The sequence below is a fragment of the Raphanus sativus genome, chromosome 2, assembly GCF_000801105.2.
Source record: "Raphanus sativus cultivar WK10039 chromosome 2, ASM80110v3, whole genome shotgun sequence".
NCBI classification, from domain to species: Eukaryota; Viridiplantae; Streptophyta; class Magnoliopsida; order Brassicales; family Brassicaceae; genus Raphanus; species Raphanus sativus.
Window position 1 is genome coordinate 34462485 of NC_079512.1, and position 21382 is coordinate 34483866.

Genomic DNA, 21382 nt, shown 5'->3' on the forward strand with positions numbered 1-21382 from the left:
CAAAATCCCTGAGAAGAAGGTGAAGAAGATAATGATTGGCTGACTAGTAAGTAGCATATACTGATTTTTTTCGGCTAAACCATAATTGATTTTTTTTCCACAATCACCGGTTTATATTTGCGTGGTACAACATGTGACATTTTCTGATTATAAAAGAAATGATATGGTTAAGCAACAATTACATTTAAACTGGAAATAACTGAAACAGGTTGATACAAACACAAACACAACAACGGAACATAATATTATTCAACACAGACTTTTACCTTAATTTTGACATATAGCAAACACATGGACTTTGCTTTAGACACAAGTTTCATTCACATCGATCTATTATCAGCCTAAAGTGCCTCTACCATTTACTTTTTTAGTAGTAGGCTGTCTTGTCTTCATTGATACCTGCATATATCTTGGCACAGTACTCGAACAAGCTCCCGTCAAAACACCTCCTAATCGCTTCTTTTGACAGAAACCCTTCTTCGTCCCTTGCTAGCAAATACAACAACCCCCACTCTACTTTGCTTGCGATCCTAAATTATACACAAAACACATGTGTAAACACATTTAAACCATTTTTTGTAAGAGTTTTTATACTTTCAAAACAAAACATAAGCTTGATTATTAAAGGAGGAGGGTCTCATGTATGTACCATCCGAAGATGTCCCATGCGTCACGTTGTCCTTGTGTCATCTCCCATAATTCTCCAAGACTCAATTTGTCTGGCAATGTTTTCGCATATTTGCTAAATATCAACTCAAGATTCACCGGCATAAACCTGAGATTTAACACAAGGAATGGTTTATATACAGACCAATGAATCATGTGGTTTATATATGACTCATTTTTACAATATAGCTGTCACAGTACTGCTCACCTCCCTTCGTTGTCATATGTTCTTGAGTCGCTTCCATGCTTTGACTTGTGTATATTGTGTATGTATATAGGGAAGAACGGCGAAGGTAACCATCCCTGCAATTCATTATGGACAAATCTAGAGTAGAACAATCAAATCTACACGATATATATGTTGGAAGGGAGGAAGATGAGAAGCGTTACCGGAAGAGTAGCATAGCTAAGGGCCAAGTTGATTACAGCGGCTGCGATAAGCGATACAATGAAATTGAAACCAAGCATTCGCAGTCCTATTTAATCACAGGTCGGAATCAAACTTTCATACATCTACTAATGAAAATTGAAAACAGATGAAACTGAAAAAAATCTATATATATCATGTATGCGTAGATAATATATACCAGAGTAGGTCTCCCAAGGGTAGATAATGCCATTATCATCTGTATCGAAAAAGGCGACATGTTGCTGAAGAACGCTTAGTCCGTAATTCTTATGGCCTGGGGTTCCATACGGATGCTCTCTGTCGGGTGCTTGCAGTGCTCTTGGCATATCTATATGCAAATCATCAATTAACACCAAATATGTGATAAAAATACATTTGAATGTTATATATATAACTTACACTTTAGAGCATATTTTCTTAATTACTACCTATACTATCATGAGCATAAAAATATTCTCACATGCATATATGGTTACAGTATATATACTCATGTTGACTACAACTAGAGAAATGCTTTATTACAAGGTTTAGGAAGTCTATCGTCCATGTCAACACGAGCACGGCGATGAAAAGTGACGGGAGCATAAGGAGCCACCGTAGCCATTGCGTCTCTCTCCATTATCTCAGTCGGCGTACCCATCTCTCGCTCTTTCTTTTGCTCTGTGGATTGAGTGCAATGCGTTCGTGTTTGTGTGTTTTAGAGTAAAGAAGAAGGGAGCTAATAAGATGATGATTGAGGTGCGTGGCGGACATGCACAAGCACCAACGAACACACCGCTTGACATCTCTTTCCTTTGTCGTTAACGCACCTCTCTTCCATCTTCCTCTTTACACTTGACATGACAAACTACGACACGTTTGCTTTGCTTTCATGCTTTTTACCACGTGCTAAATTGTAAAATCTCACACAAAACTATTGGATTGCGCCTTTCATATTCCTGTGTTTTTTATTAGGTATGCATTTCTACAGTTTATGGACTATTATAACCATGAAGGGAGCATGCAAAAACACTAGTTCGAGTTCACACAATATTTTTGTTTTGTACACAAAAGTCTGAGCCAGAAAAGTTAATAACAAATCCATGGTGTGATTGTGAGCTAATACACACATCAAACCCAAGGTTCATAGATTAAAACATAATGAAATATCAGTGGCCCGCTGATGGATTCGTAAGCAACTCGAGTGACTTCTTCAGATGTTCTACAGCAGTGGAGACTTCATCAAAGCCAAAGCTCCTACAGCGAATCTAGCAGCCTTGTGTGCCTCTGCTATCTTCTCTGGCCCTGGCTGGTAGCTGCTGTCGTAATGGTACTTCTGAGCCGGAGGATCTAGCACGGGAGCAACATTGACACGGCCGTTTGATGATGAATAAGGAGGAGGAGAGGGAGCAGAGGCGAAGCTTGAGGAAGAAGGAGCAGGTGCGGAATGCGGAGAGGAATAGTAAGGTTCAGGGTTCTGGAAGTGAGAAGGGTAGTGGGAAGGAGTGGCTGGGAGGCTGCTCTCACTGAAGCTAGGGTAAGACTGGAAATTAGGGAGAGAGCTTGGCGAAGGCTCATGAGATGGGTAGTTTTGTGGTGGTGGCGGCATGTGTTGTGGCGGGTCTTGGTGGTATGATTGATGGTTGTAAGTATGAGGGTAAGGGGAGTCTGAGGGTCCTGTGGGAGGCGCATTGAAATCGTTGGAAGGGTAAGAAGATGGTGGTGGAGGCGGGACATCTGTTGGATAATTGTTGTTAGGATTGTCGTGGAACCTGGGAGGAGGTAGATGATGTTGTGGCACTTCAGGGAAATGGTGGTGGCTTGAGTCATCATTCGAGTCGTGGGATGGACCAGGCTCTGTTCTATGTTGACTTGGTACGTTGGTATCAGTAGGACCAAGATCCTGTAGATAGTGAAAATGGATTAAGTTGATATCAGTCATCACTCGACACACTTAATTGCCAAGTAGAGAAACTTACATAGGAGCCACTAGGACCGCTTGATGGGATGGATAAATCAGTTTCATCATCAACAGGATCACCTGGAGTGGGCTTCCTTCCTTCTTTAATCGCTTTCCTTATGTCAGCAGCTTTCCAAGCGGCATACTTCTGTTTCTGCTCTATCTGTTCATGGTCCATTACATATAAAATATAATCAAAAGCATCTAATAAAGCTGCGTCATAAGGTGCAAGGTTTTTTTGTTTGAGATGTTAAGTGAAGGAAAGAGTAGGAACTCACATCAGGAGGAACGGGGCCAAACTGGCTCAGAATCTCAAAGAAGATGTTTGCAGCATAAAATGTTTTGGCAGTGCCTCTGTCAACACCACAACAAAATTAATTTGGATAATCCATCACAAGTGTGTATAAAGGAGTCACATAAATGCAGGTGTTATCCCTTCTAAATTACTGGGCACTAATAGAACTAATATCAAAGCTGGAGATACAGACACTTTACAAAGCAGAATGGTCAGAGGGAAACAAGAAACCATAAGGCTTGGATGCATCCAACTTATTCCTTACCCGGTTATCATACATACATACATATACATATACATATACATATATGTATTACTACACCTCGAAAGACATCATCAAAGATAGGTATCACTAACACCTAAGGACCTGTGTGCTTATTGTAAACGCATGTGCATATATGCTCTTTTCAATATTAGCAATTAGAATAAAGACAGATAACGAATCTGCAAAAAAGGATAATTCGAACTACTTGAGCTAGTCCTGGTGCTGATGCTCATTGAATGACAGACTAAAATTACTAAATGTCATTCCATATAATCAGACATAAGGAGCAAAAAAGGGGAAAAAGTAAACTTACAAGTCTGCTCGTCCAGCACGATCCTGCTTGTCTGCCTTTGCAAAGACATTTAGTGCAAACCCCTCCACGTGCATACTGTCATCTGGGGACAGAGTCAATGATTTCTTATCCTGGAGTTACACATAAACATCGCGGTAAGAAACTGGAACCAGTCAGGAAATTTCCTTGTGAATAACAAGGTGATCATATATGCTACATATGGCTAAGAACGCACAAAACAGCAGTGGCAGACAATAAATTCAAGATCGACCTAGTTCACGCTAAAAAACTACTAGAGCATAGATAACAGGCCACAGAAACAGGCGAGAGAAACACCTAATCAACCCCACAAGGATGAGTATAAGTGTTCTTGCTTCACATGTGTGTTCTCAATCACATGAAGCAACCTAATCTAAGTTAAGATTAAAGGCTTAACTTCCCAAATAAAAGCATAAATACACTACCCAGCCTTGTGACCAACATATATGAATCAAAGTCATACACAGATCATGAGAACTAGTACGAATCAGGTAGCAGGATCAAGCTAGATGATTAAAGGTAATACCTTTTCGAGCTGATTAATAAGGGACATAAGGATGGAATTGGTGGTCTTAGTTCTCTCGCTCTGTGGAATCTTCAATCCTCGTTCCATGGCGTATAGCCGACCTAATCAATCAATCATCCCCAAAAACCATCAATTTCAAAAGATCCATATAGTACTCAATCCGATCATATCAGCTCAGCTTAAGAAACAATCATCTAGGTTTTTTTAATTCAAAGACAGAGAAGACAACAACAACAACAAGCCAAACTTACAGTAGTAAGCAACAAGCGGTTCATGTTTCTGCAATTCGTCGGCTCGTTGCAAGTAAGGCAGAAGAGTCTTCGCTGGTTCGTTCGCGTTCGACATCGATTCTCTCTCTCTCTATGAGCTTTGTAGCTTTCTCACAGATTGCAAAAGACAACTAAATAAGGAACTTTTCTTAATTTGTACGCGCTTGTGATTGTGAAGACCGAAACGATGTCGTAAAAGTAACCTCCAAAGTCCTGGTCCTAACCTGTTTTGGAAAACCCTTCAAGTTTTTGAATATTTTGAACACCTCCTCTAACCTTTTTTAACTTATTTGATTAAGTCCAAAACATCTTTAAGCATATTACGAAATTACCCCATATAAAATAAATAACTCCAATTAGAACCATAACTTTTCTACACTATTACCGGGGTTTCACATAAGCCGGGAAAAACTATGAGTAAATCAGACATAAAAAGATCTAAGTAATATTCTACTCTCATTGTCTTTTCTTTGTTTCTAGAGTAGTATGTTTCATAAACATCAGTCCTTCCCTAATACCAACTAACAAAGGCTCTCAGAGATATTGTCACGGTGAAGCAACAACTGGAGATGCAGCAGCATCCTCTTTAGAGACAGCTACAAGGTTAGAAGGTGAAGTCAGCTTGTTGAGACTGTCTCTTTTGGACTTGTTTCCGTTCATGGATAAGCGCCTTATAGGAGTTTCGTTACTCCCTCCTCCTCCTCCGTTAGCTCGTGTCCCCACCGGTTTCTTGGCACTGATTGGTCTTGCAGGACTCGGTTTAGACCCAAACGCGGAGTCTTGTTCTGTATGTGGCTGCTGTTCTTGCTGCTTCTTCTGTTCCTGTTAGTAATAAAAAAAAGCCAAGATTAGTTTATTACAAGTTATAACTTATACAATCAGATCACTACAGTATGATAGAAACTCACCTTCTGCCTCCGTTTCTCCTCTTCTCGTTCTTGCCTCAGTATAGTGTATTCATCTAGCATAGCGAGCAGAAGAACACCATCATACTCAAAGGACATATTCTTATCCTCTTCCCATGCCCGAGTTTTAGCAACCAACGTGTCAACCATTGCTTTTACAAACAAAAACATCATAAAATCAGTTGTGAAAAGAAGAAAGAAAAAAAGACAATAGAGACTCTTGGAAGTTACCAGTAATCTTGCTGACCAGAATCCGAGCTTTCTCAGCTCTCTTGAGATTCAAATGCGCACCGCGACTTGCACTGTACCTATTCTGATCCTGTTTTCAAAAGAAACAAAGTTTAAAAGAACCATCATCATAAGTAGTAGTAGTGAGTTCGAAACTGACAGGATCCTCTAATTGCATTTTACCAGATTGTAGTCTTCGAGCCAGCTCTCTTCCTCACAAGCTGACATCCATTTCTCAACTCGGTCCAATATTTCTTTTCTACTAAAGGCTTCTTCCTTGGCCTTTGCGATCTCACCATCCATTTGAGCTAGTAGCTCAGCAGGTTCAGTGTTTCCGGAATCAACCAACGACATGATCCTCTCACGAACCACCTCTGGTTTAATCTCTATATGAGCACGAGCATATATCTCCTCGAGCTCCGTCTGCTTCTTGAATGCAATCTCCTTCATTCTGCTAGCTTTCAGCTTGTCAAGCCTATCCACTTCCACCTCAGCCTTTCAAGTTTTTAAACAAACAGTTACTTACTATAAGCATTGGTTGATCGATATAATATCAAAAATTTCACAATACCTGCTCGATCAGATCAAGTGCAAGAGCACCAGAGACGGTCACTTCATGAACTGAAGCTGAAATGTTACATGTAACATGGTCAAAAAGCCTTCTTTCCTCATCAGGAGTATCCATCAGATTCCACAGATCAGTTAGCTGAGTAGCTAGCTCTTGAAGCTGCACAAAACCCAAGATTCATTTAAGATCATGTCAGAGATCTAAAAAAACACCATGAGTTTGTTTGACTAAACCTTTTCAAGTCTTTGATTCTTGTCCTCCTTAAGAGTCAAGACAGTCTTAGCCAACGTTGAAAGTGTCTCATTGCTAATACTCTTGTTTTGAACACTGTTTTCCTCATCTAAGCTCGGATGAACTTCAGTGACCGTGTTCAAGATATCTAAACCAAGGACGGCACATAGATCATGCACTGTGCTCACAAACTCCAGCACCTTGTTCAACCTATCACTCTGTCCAAACACAAAAGCAAGTTTTATTTCTGGTCTGAAAGGCAAACATATATCCCACTGATAGGTCCTGCATATTATCTACTATTCATCTGAATCAAAGTAAGAGAGCAGTCACGTGATATACATGTGGAGAAGGCTGAGTAAGAGACTTGGAAAGAGATAGAGGGTTTGCTGTTACAGAGTCTCAAGAGCTTCCCGCTTATATAGAAATGTTGGTGTTGTTCTTAGGGATTGGCGAGTTTCTGGGAATTGTAGAGGACACAGAGAGAAAGGTCTCTTGTGTATGGGCTCAAGGTCTCGTTTGAGATCTTGAGATTGTAATTGGTTCCGATAAGCAATAATATAGCACTTGGTCGCTTATCAATTGGTGCGGTGAGCGACTCGAAACATCGCGACGTTATCAGTTCGAGCTTTTGAAGCTTTTGGTGACGACGACAATGGCGTATCAGAGTTTCGATGCAACGTTCGATCGGCTAGAAGCAACAGTTCAATCATTCATGGCGACCTTACAACAACAATCACCTCGGGCGGATTCGATTGGATTCCTCCCGACTACAAATCAGCTGAAATCTCCTACTCAGGTATCTGTTTCTTCATCGGAACAATACGGGAACAGTCCTCTGTTAGGTTATCGGCAAGTAGCTGGGATTCTTGATAATCACGAAGAGGAAAGATTCATAGAGATTCCTGTGTTTACCGGTGATGATCTGAGACCATGGATCGATTGGATGGAGAAACGATTTGCGGGAGAAGACTTCACGGATGATCAGAAGATGGCGTTGGCTTACGCTGTCATCAGAGGAGAGGCTGGGTCTTGGTACAACAAGCGGCGTCCTTTTCAAAACTGGAAAGACCTCAAGGATGCGATGTTGCTGCGGTATGGAAACCATAACGATCCAGAGAGAATTGCTTTTTGTTTGGAGTTGGAAAGAAAGTGGCAGGAAATAGAGATGATGACGCCATCTCCATCGTTCTTGATAACAGAGTCTGTTCCAGAAGTCGACGGGATTGAAACAAATACAGCTACAGCGGCTGAGATGATTGGTGTACCAAGACTGATGAAAGACGAACTGTTCAACAGGGATGAATCAAATCCAGAACTTGAGGTTCAATCTCAGGAAAAAATCTCGGATCTGGAACATGTCCGTCGAGGTTGCAGTGATACAGTGGAGTATGTCGATTTGTCTTCTGTATTTGTGAAGAGCGATCGAGTTCATTGTCAATATGATCTTGATTGTGTTCGTGAGAAGAATAATGCATTCAAGCTGTTTGACAGTATGTTCATGAGAAGGCAAAGGTTACACCACAAGAAGAAGATGAGTTTAGCTCTTAAGTCTTGGATGTTCAAATTCAAACACCAGAAGCACCAACATCCACAGGATAAAAGGTCTCTTATGCTGATGGTCAGGAGCATGACAGACGAGTTTAAAGAAACTAAGAACGGTAGTTGGTATCTCATCCTTGGACGGTTGAAGATTAGGAGAGGGCTACGTTTGGTTGGTGTTCTCTCAAGAAAGAAGAAAAAGACTAGCTTGTTACACTGGAAAGAACTGCTTGCAGGTTATACAAAGAATGACAGTGCCAAAGATACATGGAAACTTGATACTGGATATTCGTGTGGTTTGTCTGGAGTCTCTGAACACTTTGTAGCAGTTCCTCACAAGGAAAAATCAAGCTGTGCCCATGCCTCATTGTTAGTGCAGAATAGTTGGGAAGATTCAACAAGCACGGCTCCGTATGAGATGATTCTCTATGACGAGTCTGATATTCCAAAGGATGATATAGCAGTGATGTTTCACAGGGTTTTCCAGTCTCAGTCACCATATTGGGTCAGCTTTACTAGATTTGGCGTACATGACACACTACCATGGCCTGCTGCAGTTGTGAAAGAAACTGAAGGGTGGGTTACAACAACGGTTGTTATTCACATCAAAGATCTGGAACTGTTGCAGCTTAAGAATGGTATAACTACAACAAAGAAGAGGAAGTGTTCGAAATCTTGGCACTTCAAATTCAAAAGAAAAGAAGTTTCAGTGCTTATACTGTGGGACTTGGTGAACTTAAAATTGTATGGCATATGGGGCCTCCTTGCTGTGTCGCTAGTTACTAACAGAACAGCAAAATACAGCAGCGTGAGTTCTATGTCAGTGACGTTGAAGCAAGCACACATATCTAGTCTCTTGTGTGAGCAGTGGATGAGATTTCAATACTCAAATTCTGATCTCAAGCCCTGCAGTATTGAACAGACATCAAGTTTAGAGGAAACTTTGTTAAGTTCTGGGGAAGATACTGTTCATGCGAGATGGTTGAGTATAGAATGTATGTGGTCAAAGTTGGTGGTGGCAGTATGTGCGAGACAGTTTCTCTTTAATGATGAAGAATTTCAAGTTAAGCACAAGTGGAGAAGTAAAATACTGCGTTTTGGAAGAAAAAAATACAAAATATTGAATTCTGTGAAAGGAGATCATTTTATATGATTGGGTTGCGGCTGTCCAAGTTTCAACAGAGCTTATGTGTACTGCATCTCCTGTATTCCCAGTTGTCTTTGCTTTGGTATATGTACTCCTTGCTTCACCGGCAATAACTGAAGCTGTTTTCCATTGAGACCCTCTGAGACAAGTGGCCTGACAAGCAACAACATTTACAAGGAGTTACAATGTGGTTTACAAGTAGAGAACTTGCAAATGGTAGGTGGATCAAGCTTCTCGATCAAGTTTACAGAAGCTTGAGGACAAGCTTCTCTAAAGGGGGGGAGTAATGATAGGTCCTGCATATTATCTACTATTCATCTGAATCAAAGTAAGAGAGCAGTCACGTGATATACATGTGGAGAAGGCTGAGTAAGAGACTTGGAAAGAGATAGAGGGTTTGCTGTTACAGAGTCTCAAGAGCTTCCCGCTTATATAGAAATGTTGGTGTTGTTCTTAGGGATTGGCGAGTTTCTGGGAATTGTAGAGGACACAGAGAGAAAGGTCTCTTGTGTATGGGCTCAAGGTCTCGTTTGAGATCTTGAGATTGTAATTGGTTCCGATAAGCAATAATATAGCACTTGGTCGCTTATCACCCACCAACTAATATTTTTTACCTTCTCTTTCTGGAGCTCTTGGAGTTTGCTCTTGTAGTCATCTAATCTCTTGAGGGACAAGTCAGACTCATCGACCACAAGAGGCCCATTGCTCAAACCGCCAGCTATCTCTTCACAGATCCTCTGAATCTGTGACTGTACACCAGAAAACTCACGGACTCTTTCCTCTTTCTGTTGCCAAAGTTGTTCAAGCGCAGGTGCTATAGCAGAAAGTTGTTCTTTGATCGTTCCTGAAGTCTTATCCGGCTGTAATCGAGACAACACACATCTCAATGACTCTATTAACCATTTTTCAAAATTTAGAAGTGGGAGCACTTACAATGCCTATATAGCTTTTGTCACCAAGAGCAGCTATGAGATTGGAAAGTTCAACATTGGCATCAGACAAGGTCTGAAGAAGCTCAGCGCGAGATTTTGCGGCAAGCTCAACTTTCTTCTTGTAAACATTAAGACATTCTTCCTCTATCTGAAGAATCAATTTGTCTCGTTCCTCGTCGCTCTCACCAACTTCATCCCATATTTCCTGGAAATAAAAGAAGTTTGTCCAGTGAATTCTCGGAACCATCCATACTTTAAAGGTTAAGTGTGTGTGTGTGTGTGTGTGTGTGTGTTCAGCGAGTTTACCTGTAACTTCTGGAGTAAGGTGCCACAAGTGATTTCTCCAAGAAGAGGATTGTCTGCTTCCGTCACTGCCATTCTTGTGAAATCACAAGACTACCTTCAGACAGAAAAAAAAAAACAAAAAACATTAGTTTGGTGGAAGAACATAACTAGAAGTACGGTGAAAGAGAATAAAGTTGCAATATTCGGCAAAAAACTAAACATCACTCTAATCTTGGAACTTACGAAGCTCAAAACCCATTTATAGTAAGACCCAAAGAAAGTAAGCTAAAATGGGGTTAAGCGCAAGCAGAAGAAGCTCGAAAAGAAATGAAGATCTCATACTGTAACATATACTAACACTGAACTTTACAAAAATCTAACTGCATCATCGGTGCTAAAATCAAATCAAGAATCAAAAAAAAAAGTAAACTAATCAGTAGAAAATGGCTTTTCTTTACCGAGATGGTTGTTGGATCCCAGGGTTTATCTGAGTCTTTTCTCTTCTTTTTCTAGATCTCAAGCTCTCTGACGAATAGTCAGTCAGTGTTAAGTAAGAGAGAGAGAGAGAGAGAGAGAGAGAGAGAGAGAGAGAGAGAGAGTTGAGTAGCATAGGAAACAGAGAAATCTCAAACTTTGGTTTTGGAGGTTGTTGGGGAACTGAGAAAAGTGGGACCCACGTTCATTCATGTCTGAACGTCAATAAAATTTTTAAAACGAATCTAAATAAGGCCTTTATGGGCTTGCATATTCCGACCCAGCCCAAAAAGTATAAAACACAACGTGTCCTAAATGTCAGGTGAAACGTGATTCTCCACCACCCAAGAGAAGCGGTATGAATAGTTTATTTGGTTTCTGTCTTCTGATTCGACAAAAGTGATGGAAACATCTCCGGTAAGTGCTCCTCCTCATTCTTCTTCTTCTTCTTCTTATTCTCTCTCTCCTTTGACATTCTTCTCATTCCTCCTCTTAATTAGGGTTCCGCTTCTCAACCACCATCCTCTGAACAACGTTTCATTTAGACAGAGAAGCCTTGATGTTCTGTAAGTTATGCTTGAATCCGATTTGTCGACGACCTCTGTTTCTGTCTGATTTGTTGTGTGTGTTTTTACTATGTTCATCTCGTTCTGGTTTGATGAATCATTTATCTCTTTAGGTTTTACACATTCGAAATTAAAATTCCTGATGCGTGTTATCCAAGTAACCTGTGATATATATTCCTATGTATATTGTTTCAATAAAACGAGTATAAGGAAGAACCTAATCCAGGAACTGGCATTGGAGGAAGAGAATTTTCAAAGGGAAAAATGGAGAAAGATAAGAATCAGAACTCTCCACGAATTAGAAAGCTAAGGGACAACAATAGTTATCCTCCCAACACACCAACCTCTCGGATGAACAACAATAACCAAAGAGATAACCACTATCACAACTTCCCAAACTCTCCTAGGGATTACAACCAAACTCCCAGCTCTCCTACAGCTCGCCTTCGTTGGAGAAACCGATCTAATGAGGTTATATCAATTATACATTATTGTCATAACGCTTGCTCTTATCGGTTTACAATGTCCTAAAGATTCTTGAAATTGTCTTTTTAGATTCCAGCTGAGGTGAAAAGAGGCAATGCAAGCAACGTAAGGAACCTCTTACTCGGTGATAAGAACAAGTACAGATCGATGTGGATAAGGACGTGCTCGTCTCTCTGGATGCTCGGAGGAGTTGTGTTCATAATCTACATGGGTCATCTCTACATTTGGGCTATGGTTGTTGGTATACAGATATTCATGGCTAAAGAGCTCTTCTTTCTTCTCAGAAGAGCTCACGAAGACCGTCGCTTGCCTGGTTTCAGGCTCTTGAACTGGCACTTCTTCTTCACCGCTATGTTGTTTGTCTATGGACGCATACTTCAGCAGCAGCTAGTCAACACTGTTTCTTCGGATAGATTTATCTACAAGCTTGTTAGTGGTTTGATCAAGTACCAGATGGTTATCTGCTACTTCTTGTACATTGCAGGTTTGTATGTCTTTCTTCACCAATGTTATCATCTTTAATAGCCACTTATGAGTTTAAAAACTGCATTCAGGTTTCATGTGGTTTATACTTACGTTGAAGAAGAAGATGTATAAGTATCAATTTGGGCAGTACGCTTGGACGCATATGATCCTCATCGTTGTGTTTACTCAATCTTCTTTCGTTGTGGCCAATATTTTCGAAGGGATCTTCTGGTACACATGAGTTTATTTATATTTTTTATCAACTTAAAATATAACAGGAACTTGTTTATAACAATATGTATGCAGGTTTCTTCTTCCAGCTGCGCTTATTGCTATGAACGATGTAGCAGCTTACTTCTTTGGTTTCTATTTCGGTAAGACTCCATTGATAAAGTTGTCTCCGAAGAAGACATGGGAAGGTTTCATTGGAGCATCGGTGGCAACTACAATCTCTGCGTTTCTTGTAAGTAACCATCTTTTGATTCATTCATAACACTTTCTTTCGGGCTCAAGACTGATAGATTATTATATGCTTCTTTTAACAGTTTGCAAACGTCTTAGGCCAGTTCCAATGGCTTACATGTCCAAGGAAGGTAACAAGAGAATGGAATGTCCATCATTATGCCTCATTGTAGTGTTTACTTGATTCGTTATGATGCATCTTTTTGTAGGATTTGTCGACTGGTTGGCTTCATTGTGATCCAGGCCCTCTGTTCAGGGCAGAGTATTTCCCACTGCCCTCTTGGATTGCTTCATTTGTAAGAAACCTAGTTATCTTCTCTTTTGAACCAGCTAGTGATTGGTGCCTTATACAAAGTGTTGGATTTGAAAACTTTGCTTTAACAGTCTCCATGGAAAGAGATATCGATTCTACCCGTGCAGTGGCACGCTTTCTCTCTCGGTCTATTTGCATCTGTTATAGCTCCTTTTGGTGGTTTCTTTGCAAGCGGTTTCAAAAGAGCTTTCAAGATCAAGGTTAGACATTTTCAACAACATTAAAGGTTTTGTATCTACAGATCCAAGAACGAATCCTTACTTGGTTTTTTCGGTTTGACAGGACTTTGGAGACAGCATACCAGGACATGGAGGGTTTACTGACAGAATGGATTGCCAAGTAAGAGCAACTAACTTATACAGAAGGGTTGTGCAATACGGTATTTTCATTGTTATAACCGAATCTTATTGAATAAATTCAGATGGTTATGGCGGTTTTCGCATACATCTACATACAATCTTTCATTGTTCATCAAGACTACAGTGTCGAGATGATCTTAGACCAGGTAAGAATCATCATCAGCACTAAGTCAATTATCATTGTGAAGACATTCTATATCTTTGATTGTATTACACACCTGTAGATATCGAGGAGCCTGGGGCATGAGGAACAGAAAATGCTTTATGCAAAGCTCGGAGACATTCTCCGACACAAATTGCAAGGCGGGTTTTAAGAAGAAGAGTGTAGGTTTCGTCACTCTGTTTTCAGTTTCTGTTCTTTTGGTTAATTTCTGATTGTATTAGACCCATGTATAAACCTTTTATTTGTATCTGATTAATTTATCAAAAGAGACGTGGTAGAGTGTTTGTGTGTAGAAGTACTGCAACAGATACAAAAGCAAGCTGCCATGTCCAGCAACTTATGGGAAGATCATGTTCATCCAATGAATAACCAAACGACAAGAGAAAAACTATGACTTCTGTTAACTGAGTAGCTCGAAACAAAGAACAGTAGCAAAAACTTATGAAAACCAGCTGACTCCTTGTTAAGCATCAGACTCTTTCTTGTTTTCTTCAGCCTCTCCTCCTTGAGTAACACCAACCTCAGCCGGTCTTATAACTCGATCAAACAACGTGTAACCAGACTGTAGATATCGACACCCATCGTTAACAGTTGGTGTGAAGACTATAGAATATGGAATCAGAAAAAAAGAAGCAAGTTTCAAATATTTACCTTCAGGACATGAGCAACTGTGCCTTCTGGCTTAGAAGCATCTGGGACTTGAAACACTGCGTTATGTCTGTTTGGATCAAACGGCTCGTTGATAGGATCGTACTTCTCCATACCAAATTTCTTAAACACCTGCAGCAGCAACACACAGGTTTGATCAGTCTCATCCACACTGCTTACTTTTAAGTCTTATAAAAAGATTGCTCGACAAAGAAAATACCTCAGCAAGCTGTTTCTCAGTCATCTCCACACCTTCTAAAAGGGTCTTTAAGAGCGGAGTAGCTCCAGCTGAATCTTCAGTAGTGTCAAGCTTTGAGAAGCTTTCCTTGACAACCGAAGAAGCTCTTCCAAGATTATCCGCCACATCCAAAAGGCTCTTTGCAAAATTCTGCAGATATACATTTTATGCATATACGTTCTCAGCCAACTATATCATAACGAAAGCTATACACAAATCTCTTGTAGACTAACCTGTATGGCATACTTCTTGGTGTTTTCAGCATCACGTCTTGTTCTGTCCATAACATTCTCCATCTCTGCGTAAGTGCGAAGAACTTTATCTTTCATTTGCTTAATCTCTTCCTCCTTTTCAGAAAGCAGCTCTGCCTTCTCAGCAACGAGCTTCCTCAAATCATCCACGGACAACTCCTCATCATCATCATCATCACTCCCGGAATCTGAATCAGGAACTGCAGCTCGTTTAGCACTTTTCCTCCTTCTCGAAACATTGGAGGGTTCTGAGTCAGGACCTGAATCGTTTGCCTCAGCTGTAGCTTTCTCTCCAGATGTCTTCGAGGCTTCAGCGTTGCTCTCCTTTTCATTTGATTCAGGCGTGGTGGAGGAAGAAGAAAAAGAGAACCTTTGGAGTGGAAACGAACCAAGAGGCAGCACCTGAGCTGCAGCAATCTGGGATGCAAAATGGATAAAATCAATCTCAGTACACACAAAGCCAAAAACCCCATAGACTCATAGAGAGAATCAATAGCAAGAGTGAGTGACAGCATCAACAAACAGAGATCAACGAAAGCAGCATCCTTTCTAAGAGCCTAGCGATTAAAACACTCAACTGAGATTCAATCCTTAAACCCTAACAAAACCCTGAACTTAAAATCCGCTACAGATTATGATTAAAATTTGAGTCAAAATCAAACCTTTTGTGAAAATTCGTTAACGATGGAGTGATACCGGCTCGAGAATATAGGAGTCCGGTTCCTCGCCGGAAGAGCGGCGGCGGAGAGAGAGGAGCGTAAGCCCGCGCTGCGGGAAACTCGCGAGAGAATTCTCGGAACAAACATCAGGGAATGTCACAGAATAAAAACAAGGCAGAGATCGAGACGTAAGATAATCGAATCGTGTTTGGAGGAAGATGGTCAGGTTCCAGAGGCAGAGGAGGCACACACACACAGACGTGGTTTAGTGTAGAGAAGAGAAGAGAGTGCTTGTTTTACGTAAATGCCCCCAACGATGCACGACGGTTTGCTGAGCCTGTGAGGGTGTTATTGTCAATATAGCAACTAGGAGATTCGAGAACCCTCTTCTCGAATCAGAGGCGTCGTCTTATTATTTTTTTGGACAGACAGACAAAGACCAACTATTTGGGCCAAACATCATAAGTTTTGTACGATGTAACTTAAATTATACAAGTTTACAACCGTTTCGTGTACAGATCATTAGCTACCTGTAAAGCTGTCTCGGCAAGTGGAGGAAAAAAAGTATTATTCCACACACAGGCTTCTTCTCTCTCATCTTAACTTCTCTGGATGCTTATGGATACTTTGTGGAACAAGTTTTCGCGTTATTGTCAGGTTAAGCAAGTTTTGGTCACATTTTGCTTGAAGAATATGGTTTCTAGTTTTCACTGATGTTTTGTAGTTCGTACTATAATGATGTTTTTTCTGAAGAATGATTTGTAGTTTTTACGTGATGGCTTTGGGTATATATCTAAACTATTAAAAGTGAAGTACAATTAGTAATTAACCTTAATTTTTCCCTAATAATTACAATAGGTTGCCACTGCCCTAAATTAACCTAAATTGTGTCATTAAATCTTAATTAAAAAAAAAAAAATCTTAACCGAAGAAATCAAATCTCGTGATGGCCTTCAATATCTATAAAGCCCATTTCTCATATGATGATTAACAATAATTAATTGGGAAATGTTAGATCATATCTTATATTTACTTATATAATAATCGTACTGCCATGAGATTGTTGGTTCTATATATCTCCTACCTACACAAAAATTTGTAAGTAAATAGAAAAACTAAGCCGCGAAAATCATGCACATGTGTAAACTATATTTACGTGACAGATAAGCTACCACAACCAAATATGTAAATATTGTAAATAACTTATGGTATTTTCAACATATATTGATATAAATCATGATTATTTAAACAAATATTCTGGTTATTATGATTATTTAGCAGCAAACTCTTAAAAAGCGATGATTATTATCCTGATTATCAATATTAAAACTAACGATCTAGCTCAAGTTATAATTGTCATTTAATTTTTTGTTTGATGGTGGGGTTGGCATTGGGTCTGTTTGGGTTTTGTATTTTCGGGCTTTGGTTCGGGTTCAGATAATTTATTTTAAATTATTTTTAAAATTTGAAGTATCATATATATTCTGGATGTTTTTATATACATTAAATCAAAAATAATTAATATATATAAGTATATAATTTTTTTTCGGATACATTTTGATATTCAAAATACTTTGGTTCGAATTGGTTATGGTTTCAGTTGTTTAAATATCAAAATTTTAAATAATTTAGATATTTAATCAATTTTGGTTCGGGTTTGGTATTACTCTTTCGGATTGTGATCGGTTTGGTTCTTCAGATTTAAATTTTTTATTCAACTTTGATATTAACATGAAAAATAAATAGTAATATTTTTTTGAAATACACACCCGCACGGGCGTGCGGGTCAAAATCTAGTTGCAGCTTAAAGTCGTGACACTCCCATAAAATGTGTATGTTCTGGAAGCTGGCTCCTGTTGTCTTTCGCATACATGGTAGCACAAGCGATATAGCTTTCTCCTTATGATGCTCTCTTGCTGAATGTCATTGTTAAATTAAATGAGTAGTTTGATCCTTTGGTACTACAAACATTAGACTAGAGCATCACGATTGTGTTGTTTTTTCTTCTTCTGAATAGTACACTCTTACTTTCAAGTGTTTAGTAATGATGTTTTCTGAAGAATGATTGGTAGTTTTTCCTGATGATGATGATTCATTACTTCGCAAAGATGATCAGCATGTCTAATATATAATTTCAATTTAATTTTTTTAAACGGTTGAAAATGTCATTGCCTAATAACATTAAACCATATAAAATAGAATCACAATTTTTGTTGCAGTAGTGTTAATCAAAATTGCTAAATTAATTAGAGTAGTTGAGTAGGTCCCGACTTCTTTGAATGGGACTAAGTGGAAATTAATGTTCAGCTACTTATAGGTATTATAACTCAACTGCTAAATAACCTGTTAATGGCTAAACACTAAAGATATTGCCATAAGCTCCTAATTGTATTTTTCATTCAATATTGTTTCTAATTAGAGAAATATTGGTACAAAAATCTCAGAAATTGTGTTAGAAAACACCTATCAGCCGGTTACAAATCAAAACCTAATCACATCTACCTTCAAGGAAAAATACAAAAAGAAGAGGTTATAAAAAATCAATAAAAAATGAACTTTTGTTGAACAAAAAAAACAAAGTAACTTTAACGTTCATGTCACATTTGACGCATGAGATACACTTTCTTCCGTTACTTGTTATGGTCGCTGCACCAACCAAACCATATGGGTGAACCAAAAAGCCCCAAAACGTGCAACACATAGATTACAAAAGCATCCGAGCTTTAAAAATAACCCAAAATTGAATACCTTAAGCTTTCTTTGTCATGTGGTGTACAACTCCGTGCGTGAAACCGGTAAGAGGAAGAGGCGTTACTATACACTTGAAGCTTACCAAGACTACGAATCCTTCTACTTCAAGTTATTCTTACATGTCTCTCTTTTAAGTAGATATATAATACAGTACTGTCTTTGGTGCATACTATTAATGATTCTTATCGGTTTCGGCTCATTACTCACCTCAACTAACTCCAGACCTATCTCTGTGGCCAAAATTAAACATAGGCAAACACGAAATAAGGAGTACCTAACAACCAAATAAGCATTATCTAACAAAGGGACCAAGCTATTCAGTACAAAAGGAAGGGAAAGCTTGTCAGGTTCGGTATCAAGTGCCTCTCCTTCCTCCAATAGTATCCTTGCTCTGGTTTTCTTCACAATCACATGTGAGAGTCTTCTTTACAGAAGCAAGAAATTGAAAACTTCTCGTAAAAAAAGCATGCTGCAAAACAGAATTCTTGCGTTCTTGTTGCTTGCGTTTACTCAGCTCTTGGTGGAGATACCTGGAACTGGTGCGAAAGTTCCAGCACTTATTGTATTTGGGGACTCAACTGTGGACTCAGGGAACAACAACCAGATCTCTACGGTTCTAAAGAGTAACTTCCAGCCGTATGGCCGGGACTTTTTTGACGGCAAAGCAACTGGGAGATTCTCAAATGGTCGGATAGCTCCAGATTTCATCTCTGAAGGCTTAGGACTCAAGAACGCAGTTCCTGCTTACCTAGATCCATCATATGACATCAAAGACTTTGCCACTGGTGTCTGTTTTGCTTCAGCTGGAACCGGCTTAGACAATGCAACCTCTGATGTGTTAGTAAGTCAACCACAACTCCATATCTTCAGATTCATACATACTCCCACTGTAAATATTAAATTCTGTTTTATTATAAATGGATTTATATTTTCACTGCATATGTTTGATAGTTTTATTTTATTTTTATCCCTATTTTAAGTTTATTAATTAAGAAAATCAAATAAGATAATGTATTAGTTAGGAATATAATAGAAAATTTAGTAGTTTTTTCTTTTTTTTTTAATTATATGTGAATACGATTTATAAAATGAAACGGATACGATTTATAAAATGAAAGGCAGGAAGGGGTATATTTTAATATAAAGCTACTGTAACATATAACTGACATGGTTTTTTGAAATGTTGAAGTCTGTGATGCCGCTATGGAAGGAAGTGGAGTACTACAAAGAGTACCAGACCAAGCTGAGAAGCTACTTGGGAGAAGAGAAAGCTAATGAAGTTATCAGGGAATCACTTTACCTGATTAGTATAGGAACCAACGATTTTCTTGAGAATTACTATCTTCTTCCTCGCAAGTTACGCAAGTACTCTGTTGATGAGTACCAAAACTTCCTGATAGGACTCGCTGGAGAGTTCTTGACCGAAATTTACAGACTTGGAGCTCGTAAGATGTCCTTTTCTGGACTCTCTCCTTTTGGATGCTTGCCACTTGAAAGAACAACACAGATCTTTTACGGAAGCAAATGTATTGAAGAATACAACGTTGCTGCTAGAGACTTCAACACCAAGATGGCGGATAAAGTCTTTAAGTTTAACAAAGAGCTGAGCGGACTACAGCTCGTGTTTTCAAACCCATATGACTTGGTTTCAGACATCATACACCGTCCTGAAGCATTCGGTTAGTAAAAAGTAAATTTAACATAGCATTGACATTAAGAAATTCAGCTGTTAATGTTTCTGATTGTCTCACAGGTTTTAATAATGTAAGGAGTGCATGTTGTGGAACGGGATACTATGAGATGAGCTACTTATGTGATAAAATGAACCCTTTCACATGTACTGATGCGAGCACATATGTGTTTTGGGACTCGTTTCATCCAACAGAGAAGACGAACAGAATCGTAGCAAGCCATGTTCTGAAGTATGACTTAGCTCGGTTTCAGTGATAAATAAGAAAGGAAAAATATTTTTTACCTACTACATTCTTTCTCCTGCATGATTTCTGTAACCAATGTCTCAGTCAACTTTCTTGATATTTCATTAAGCTTCTACTTTCTAGAGTATTGTAAAAGAACTATTTTAATTTCTGTTCATGTAATTAGCTAAACATGGTACTGTAGTCTTATCAAAGATGGATCAGATCTTAGTGTGAAGAAATAATGCAGAAATGGACTTGAATCCTGAAGCCAGAAACCAAAAACGCTGACAGACGTGCCTCTCAATGTATTGTACAATATGAATAACATATCGTGAGGATTCTCCATCAAAATTAAAAGACTTAACATTAATACACAAAGAATTTGAGCTAATTAATTTATTATCAATCGATTTAGAATTAGAAATCCAATCTTTTTTAATATGATATCTTTGGAGCAGAATAGTTTTCTTTTGTTGTCATAAGGTGGAATTTGGTTAAATATACAATAGAACGTCTATAAATTAATAATAATACTTGAATTTTTAAATTTTATGAATTTATAAAGATATTAATTTATAAAAAATTTTTTTTGATTTTTTCTATTTTTAATATTTTATATAAAATAAAAATATATTTGATTTTACTGTATATATTTCATATTTTTTTATTATATTAGTTGGTTTATATTAATATTTCATATAACATATACGTGGTTTCGATATAATTTTATTAAATATCATCAAAATATTTTGAAATATTAAGAAAAATAGAAATATTTTTATTGTGAATATAAAATCAACAATATAATGTTTAATTTGAACTTATATATATATGAAATATATATAGATATATTATTAATTTATAATTTTATGAGACAATATATTTATATAGGAATTTTTTAAAAAATATTATTTTATTATTTTATAGATTTGTTTTATATTTTGAACCAATTTAATTCGGGACCGATGAAATTTATCATAGAGATTATTAATTTGTTGAATATTAATTTATAGAGGCTCTGTAAATCATCAATAAACCATCATTTCGAGAGCTCACAATAAAAATTTGAAGAAACAATGTATATAAAGTA

The 21382-nt window shown here is 38.3% G+C and overlaps 6 protein-coding genes across 7 annotated transcripts; 2 read left to right on the forward strand and 4 right to left on the reverse strand.

Moving 5' to 3' along the window:
* Nucleotides 1–164: 164 nt before the first annotated feature.
* LOC130508070 (peroxygenase 1-like) lies at nucleotides 165–1751 on the reverse strand. Its single transcript, XM_057003272.1, has 6 exons — nucleotides 1598–1751; nucleotides 1254–1403; nucleotides 1057–1142; nucleotides 875–969; nucleotides 650–775; nucleotides 165–530 (listed from the first exon to the last, which is right to left on the reverse strand). Exons 1-6 carry the CDS (start codon nucleotides 1713–1715, stop codon nucleotides 368–370), a joined length of 738 nt encoding a protein of 245 aa, XP_056859252.1. The 5' UTR covers nucleotides 1716–1751; the 3' UTR covers nucleotides 165–367.
* Nucleotides 1752–2076: 325 nt separating this feature from the next.
* On the reverse strand, nucleotides 2077–4836 carry LOC108835568 (protein HOMOLOG OF MAMMALIAN LYST-INTERACTING PROTEIN 5). Its single transcript, XM_018608805.2, has 6 exons — nucleotides 4683–4836; nucleotides 4432–4532; nucleotides 3888–3997; nucleotides 3293–3368; nucleotides 3034–3177; nucleotides 2077–2957 (listed from the first exon to the last, which is right to left on the reverse strand). Exons 1-6 carry the CDS (start codon nucleotides 4774–4776, stop codon nucleotides 2277–2279), a joined length of 1206 nt encoding a protein of 401 aa, XP_018464307.2. The 5' UTR covers nucleotides 4777–4836; the 3' UTR covers nucleotides 2077–2276.
* A 294-nt stretch (nucleotides 4837–5130) lies between these two features.
* Nucleotides 5131–11106, reverse strand: LOC108835567 (65-kDa microtubule-associated protein 2-like). Its single transcript, XM_057003273.1, has 10 exons — nucleotides 10997–11106; nucleotides 10560–10653; nucleotides 10255–10458; nucleotides 9936–10181; nucleotides 6635–6850; nucleotides 6405–6560; nucleotides 6017–6328; nucleotides 5837–5924; nucleotides 5609–5757; nucleotides 5131–5522 (listed from the first exon to the last, which is right to left on the reverse strand). Exons 2-10 carry the CDS (start codon nucleotides 10629–10631, stop codon nucleotides 5247–5249), a joined length of 1719 nt encoding a protein of 572 aa, XP_056859253.1. The 5' UTR covers nucleotides 10632–10653; nucleotides 10997–11106; the 3' UTR covers nucleotides 5131–5246.
* Nucleotides 11107–11835: 729 nt separating this feature from the next.
* On the forward strand, nucleotides 11836–14025 carry LOC130508071 (phosphatidate cytidylyltransferase 3-like). The gene is made up of 10 exons (XM_057003274.1): nucleotides 11836–12049; nucleotides 12134–12548; nucleotides 12619–12760; nucleotides 12836–12992; nucleotides 13075–13122; nucleotides 13201–13287; nucleotides 13376–13504; nucleotides 13587–13643; nucleotides 13726–13809; nucleotides 13888–14025. The coding sequence occupies exons 1-10, from the start codon at nucleotides 11843–11845 to the stop codon at nucleotides 13975–13977; spliced, it is 1416 nt and encodes a 471-aa protein (XP_056859254.1). The 5' UTR covers nucleotides 11836–11842; the 3' UTR covers nucleotides 13978–14025.
* Nucleotides 14026–14056: 31 nt separating this feature from the next.
* On the reverse strand, nucleotides 14057–15896 carry LOC108819980 (grpE protein homolog 2, mitochondrial). The gene is made up of 5 exons (XM_018592983.2): nucleotides 15626–15896; nucleotides 14946–15380; nucleotides 14695–14862; nucleotides 14478–14606; nucleotides 14057–14388 (listed from the first exon to the last, which is right to left on the reverse strand). The coding sequence occupies exons 1-5, from the start codon at nucleotides 15767–15769 to the stop codon at nucleotides 14290–14292; spliced, it is 975 nt and encodes a 324-aa protein (XP_018448485.1). The 5' UTR covers nucleotides 15770–15896; the 3' UTR covers nucleotides 14057–14289.
* A 2463-nt stretch (nucleotides 15897–18359) lies between these two features.
* Nucleotides 18360–20451, forward strand: LOC130494283 (GDSL esterase/lipase At4g26790). Of its 2 annotated transcripts, XM_057003277.1 has the most exons (5): nucleotides 18360–18481; nucleotides 18626–18720; nucleotides 18806–19214; nucleotides 19563–20052; nucleotides 20127–20451. In XM_057003277.1, the coding sequence occupies exons 3-5, from the start codon at nucleotides 18840–18842 to the stop codon at nucleotides 20318–20320; spliced, it is 1059 nt and encodes a 352-aa protein (XP_056859257.1). In that variant the 5' UTR covers nucleotides 18360–18481; nucleotides 18626–18720; nucleotides 18806–18839; the 3' UTR covers nucleotides 20321–20451. The 2 variants fall into 2 exon arrangements, with proteins under 2 accessions (XP_056859257.1, XP_056859256.1); XM_057003276.1 differs by lacking the exons at nucleotides 18360–18481; nucleotides 18626–18720 and having other exon boundaries at nucleotides 18756–19214.
* Nucleotides 20452–21382: the final 931 nt, after the last annotated feature.

Excerpts from the sequence above, each read along its gene's own strand:
- LOC130508070 (XM_057003272.1), bottom strand. The coding sequence starts at position 1,715 with ATGGGTACGCCGACTGAGATAATGGAGAGAGACGCAATGGCTACGGTG. Across the intron at positions 970-1,056 it reads TTAGCTATGCTACTCTTCCG|GGATGGTTACCTTCGCCGTT; the intron begins GTAACGCTTCTC and ends AATGAATTGCAG. Across the intron at positions 531-649 it reads GCATGGGACATCTTCGGATG|GATCGCAAGCAAAGTAGAGT; the intron begins GTACATACATGA and ends TGTATAATTTAG.
- LOC108835568 (XM_018608805.2), bottom strand. The coding sequence starts at position 4,776 with ATGTCGAACGCGAACGAACCAGCGAAGACTCTTCTGCCTTACTTGCAA. Across the intron at positions 3,998-4,431 it reads TTATTAATCAGCTCGAAAAG|GATAAGAAATCATTGACTCT; the intron begins GTATTACCTTTA and ends GTGTAACTCCAG. Across the intron at positions 3,178-3,292 it reads TTGGCCCCGTTCCTCCTGAT|ATAGAGCAGAAACAGAAGTA; the intron begins GTGAGTTCCTAC and ends GACCATGAACAG.
- LOC108835567 (XM_057003273.1), bottom strand. The coding sequence starts at position 10,631 with ATGGCAGTGACGGAAGCAGACAATCCTCTTCTTGGAGAAATCACTTGT. Across the intron at positions 10,459-10,559 it reads CCTTACTCCAGAAGTTACAG|GAAATATGGGATGAAGTTGG; the intron begins GTAAACTCGCTG and ends TTTTATTTCCAG. Across the intron at positions 5,523-5,608 it reads AGGAGAAACGGAGGCAGAAG|GAACAGAAGAAGCAGCAAGA; the intron begins GTGAGTTTCTAT and ends TATTACTAACAG.
- LOC130508071 (XM_057003274.1), top strand. The coding sequence starts at position 11,843 with ATGGAGAAAGATAAGAATCAGAACTCTCCACGAATTAGAAAGCTAAGG. Across the intron at positions 13,123-13,200 it reads GGCTTACATGTCCAAGGAAG|GATTTGTCGACTGGTTGGCT; the intron begins GTAACAAGAGAA and ends ATCTTTTTGTAG. Across the intron at positions 13,644-13,725 it reads CTGACAGAATGGATTGCCAA|ATGGTTATGGCGGTTTTCGC; the intron begins GTAAGAGCAACT and ends GAATAAATTCAG.
- LOC108819980 (XM_018592983.2), bottom strand. The coding sequence starts at position 15,769 with ATGTTTGTTCCGAGAATTCTCTCGCGAGTTTCCCGCAGCGCGGGCTTA. Across the intron at positions 14,863-14,945 it reads CCAAGAAGTATGCCATACAG|AATTTTGCAAAGAGCCTTTT; the intron begins GTTAGTCTACAA and ends GTATATCTGCAG. Across the intron at positions 14,607-14,694 it reads CTGAGAAACAGCTTGCTGAG|GTGTTTAAGAAATTTGGTAT; the intron begins GTATTTTCTTTG and ends TTGCTGCTGCAG.
- LOC130494283 (XM_057003277.1), top strand. The coding sequence starts at position 18,840 with ATGCTGCAAAACAGAATTCTTGCGTTCTTGTTGCTTGCGTTTACTCAG. Across the intron at positions 19,215-19,562 it reads ATGCAACCTCTGATGTGTTA|TCTGTGATGCCGCTATGGAA; the intron begins GTAAGTCAACCA and ends GAAATGTTGAAG. Across the intron at positions 20,053-20,126 it reads ACACCGTCCTGAAGCATTCG|GTTTTAATAATGTAAGGAGT; the intron begins GTTAGTAAAAAG and ends ATTGTCTCACAG.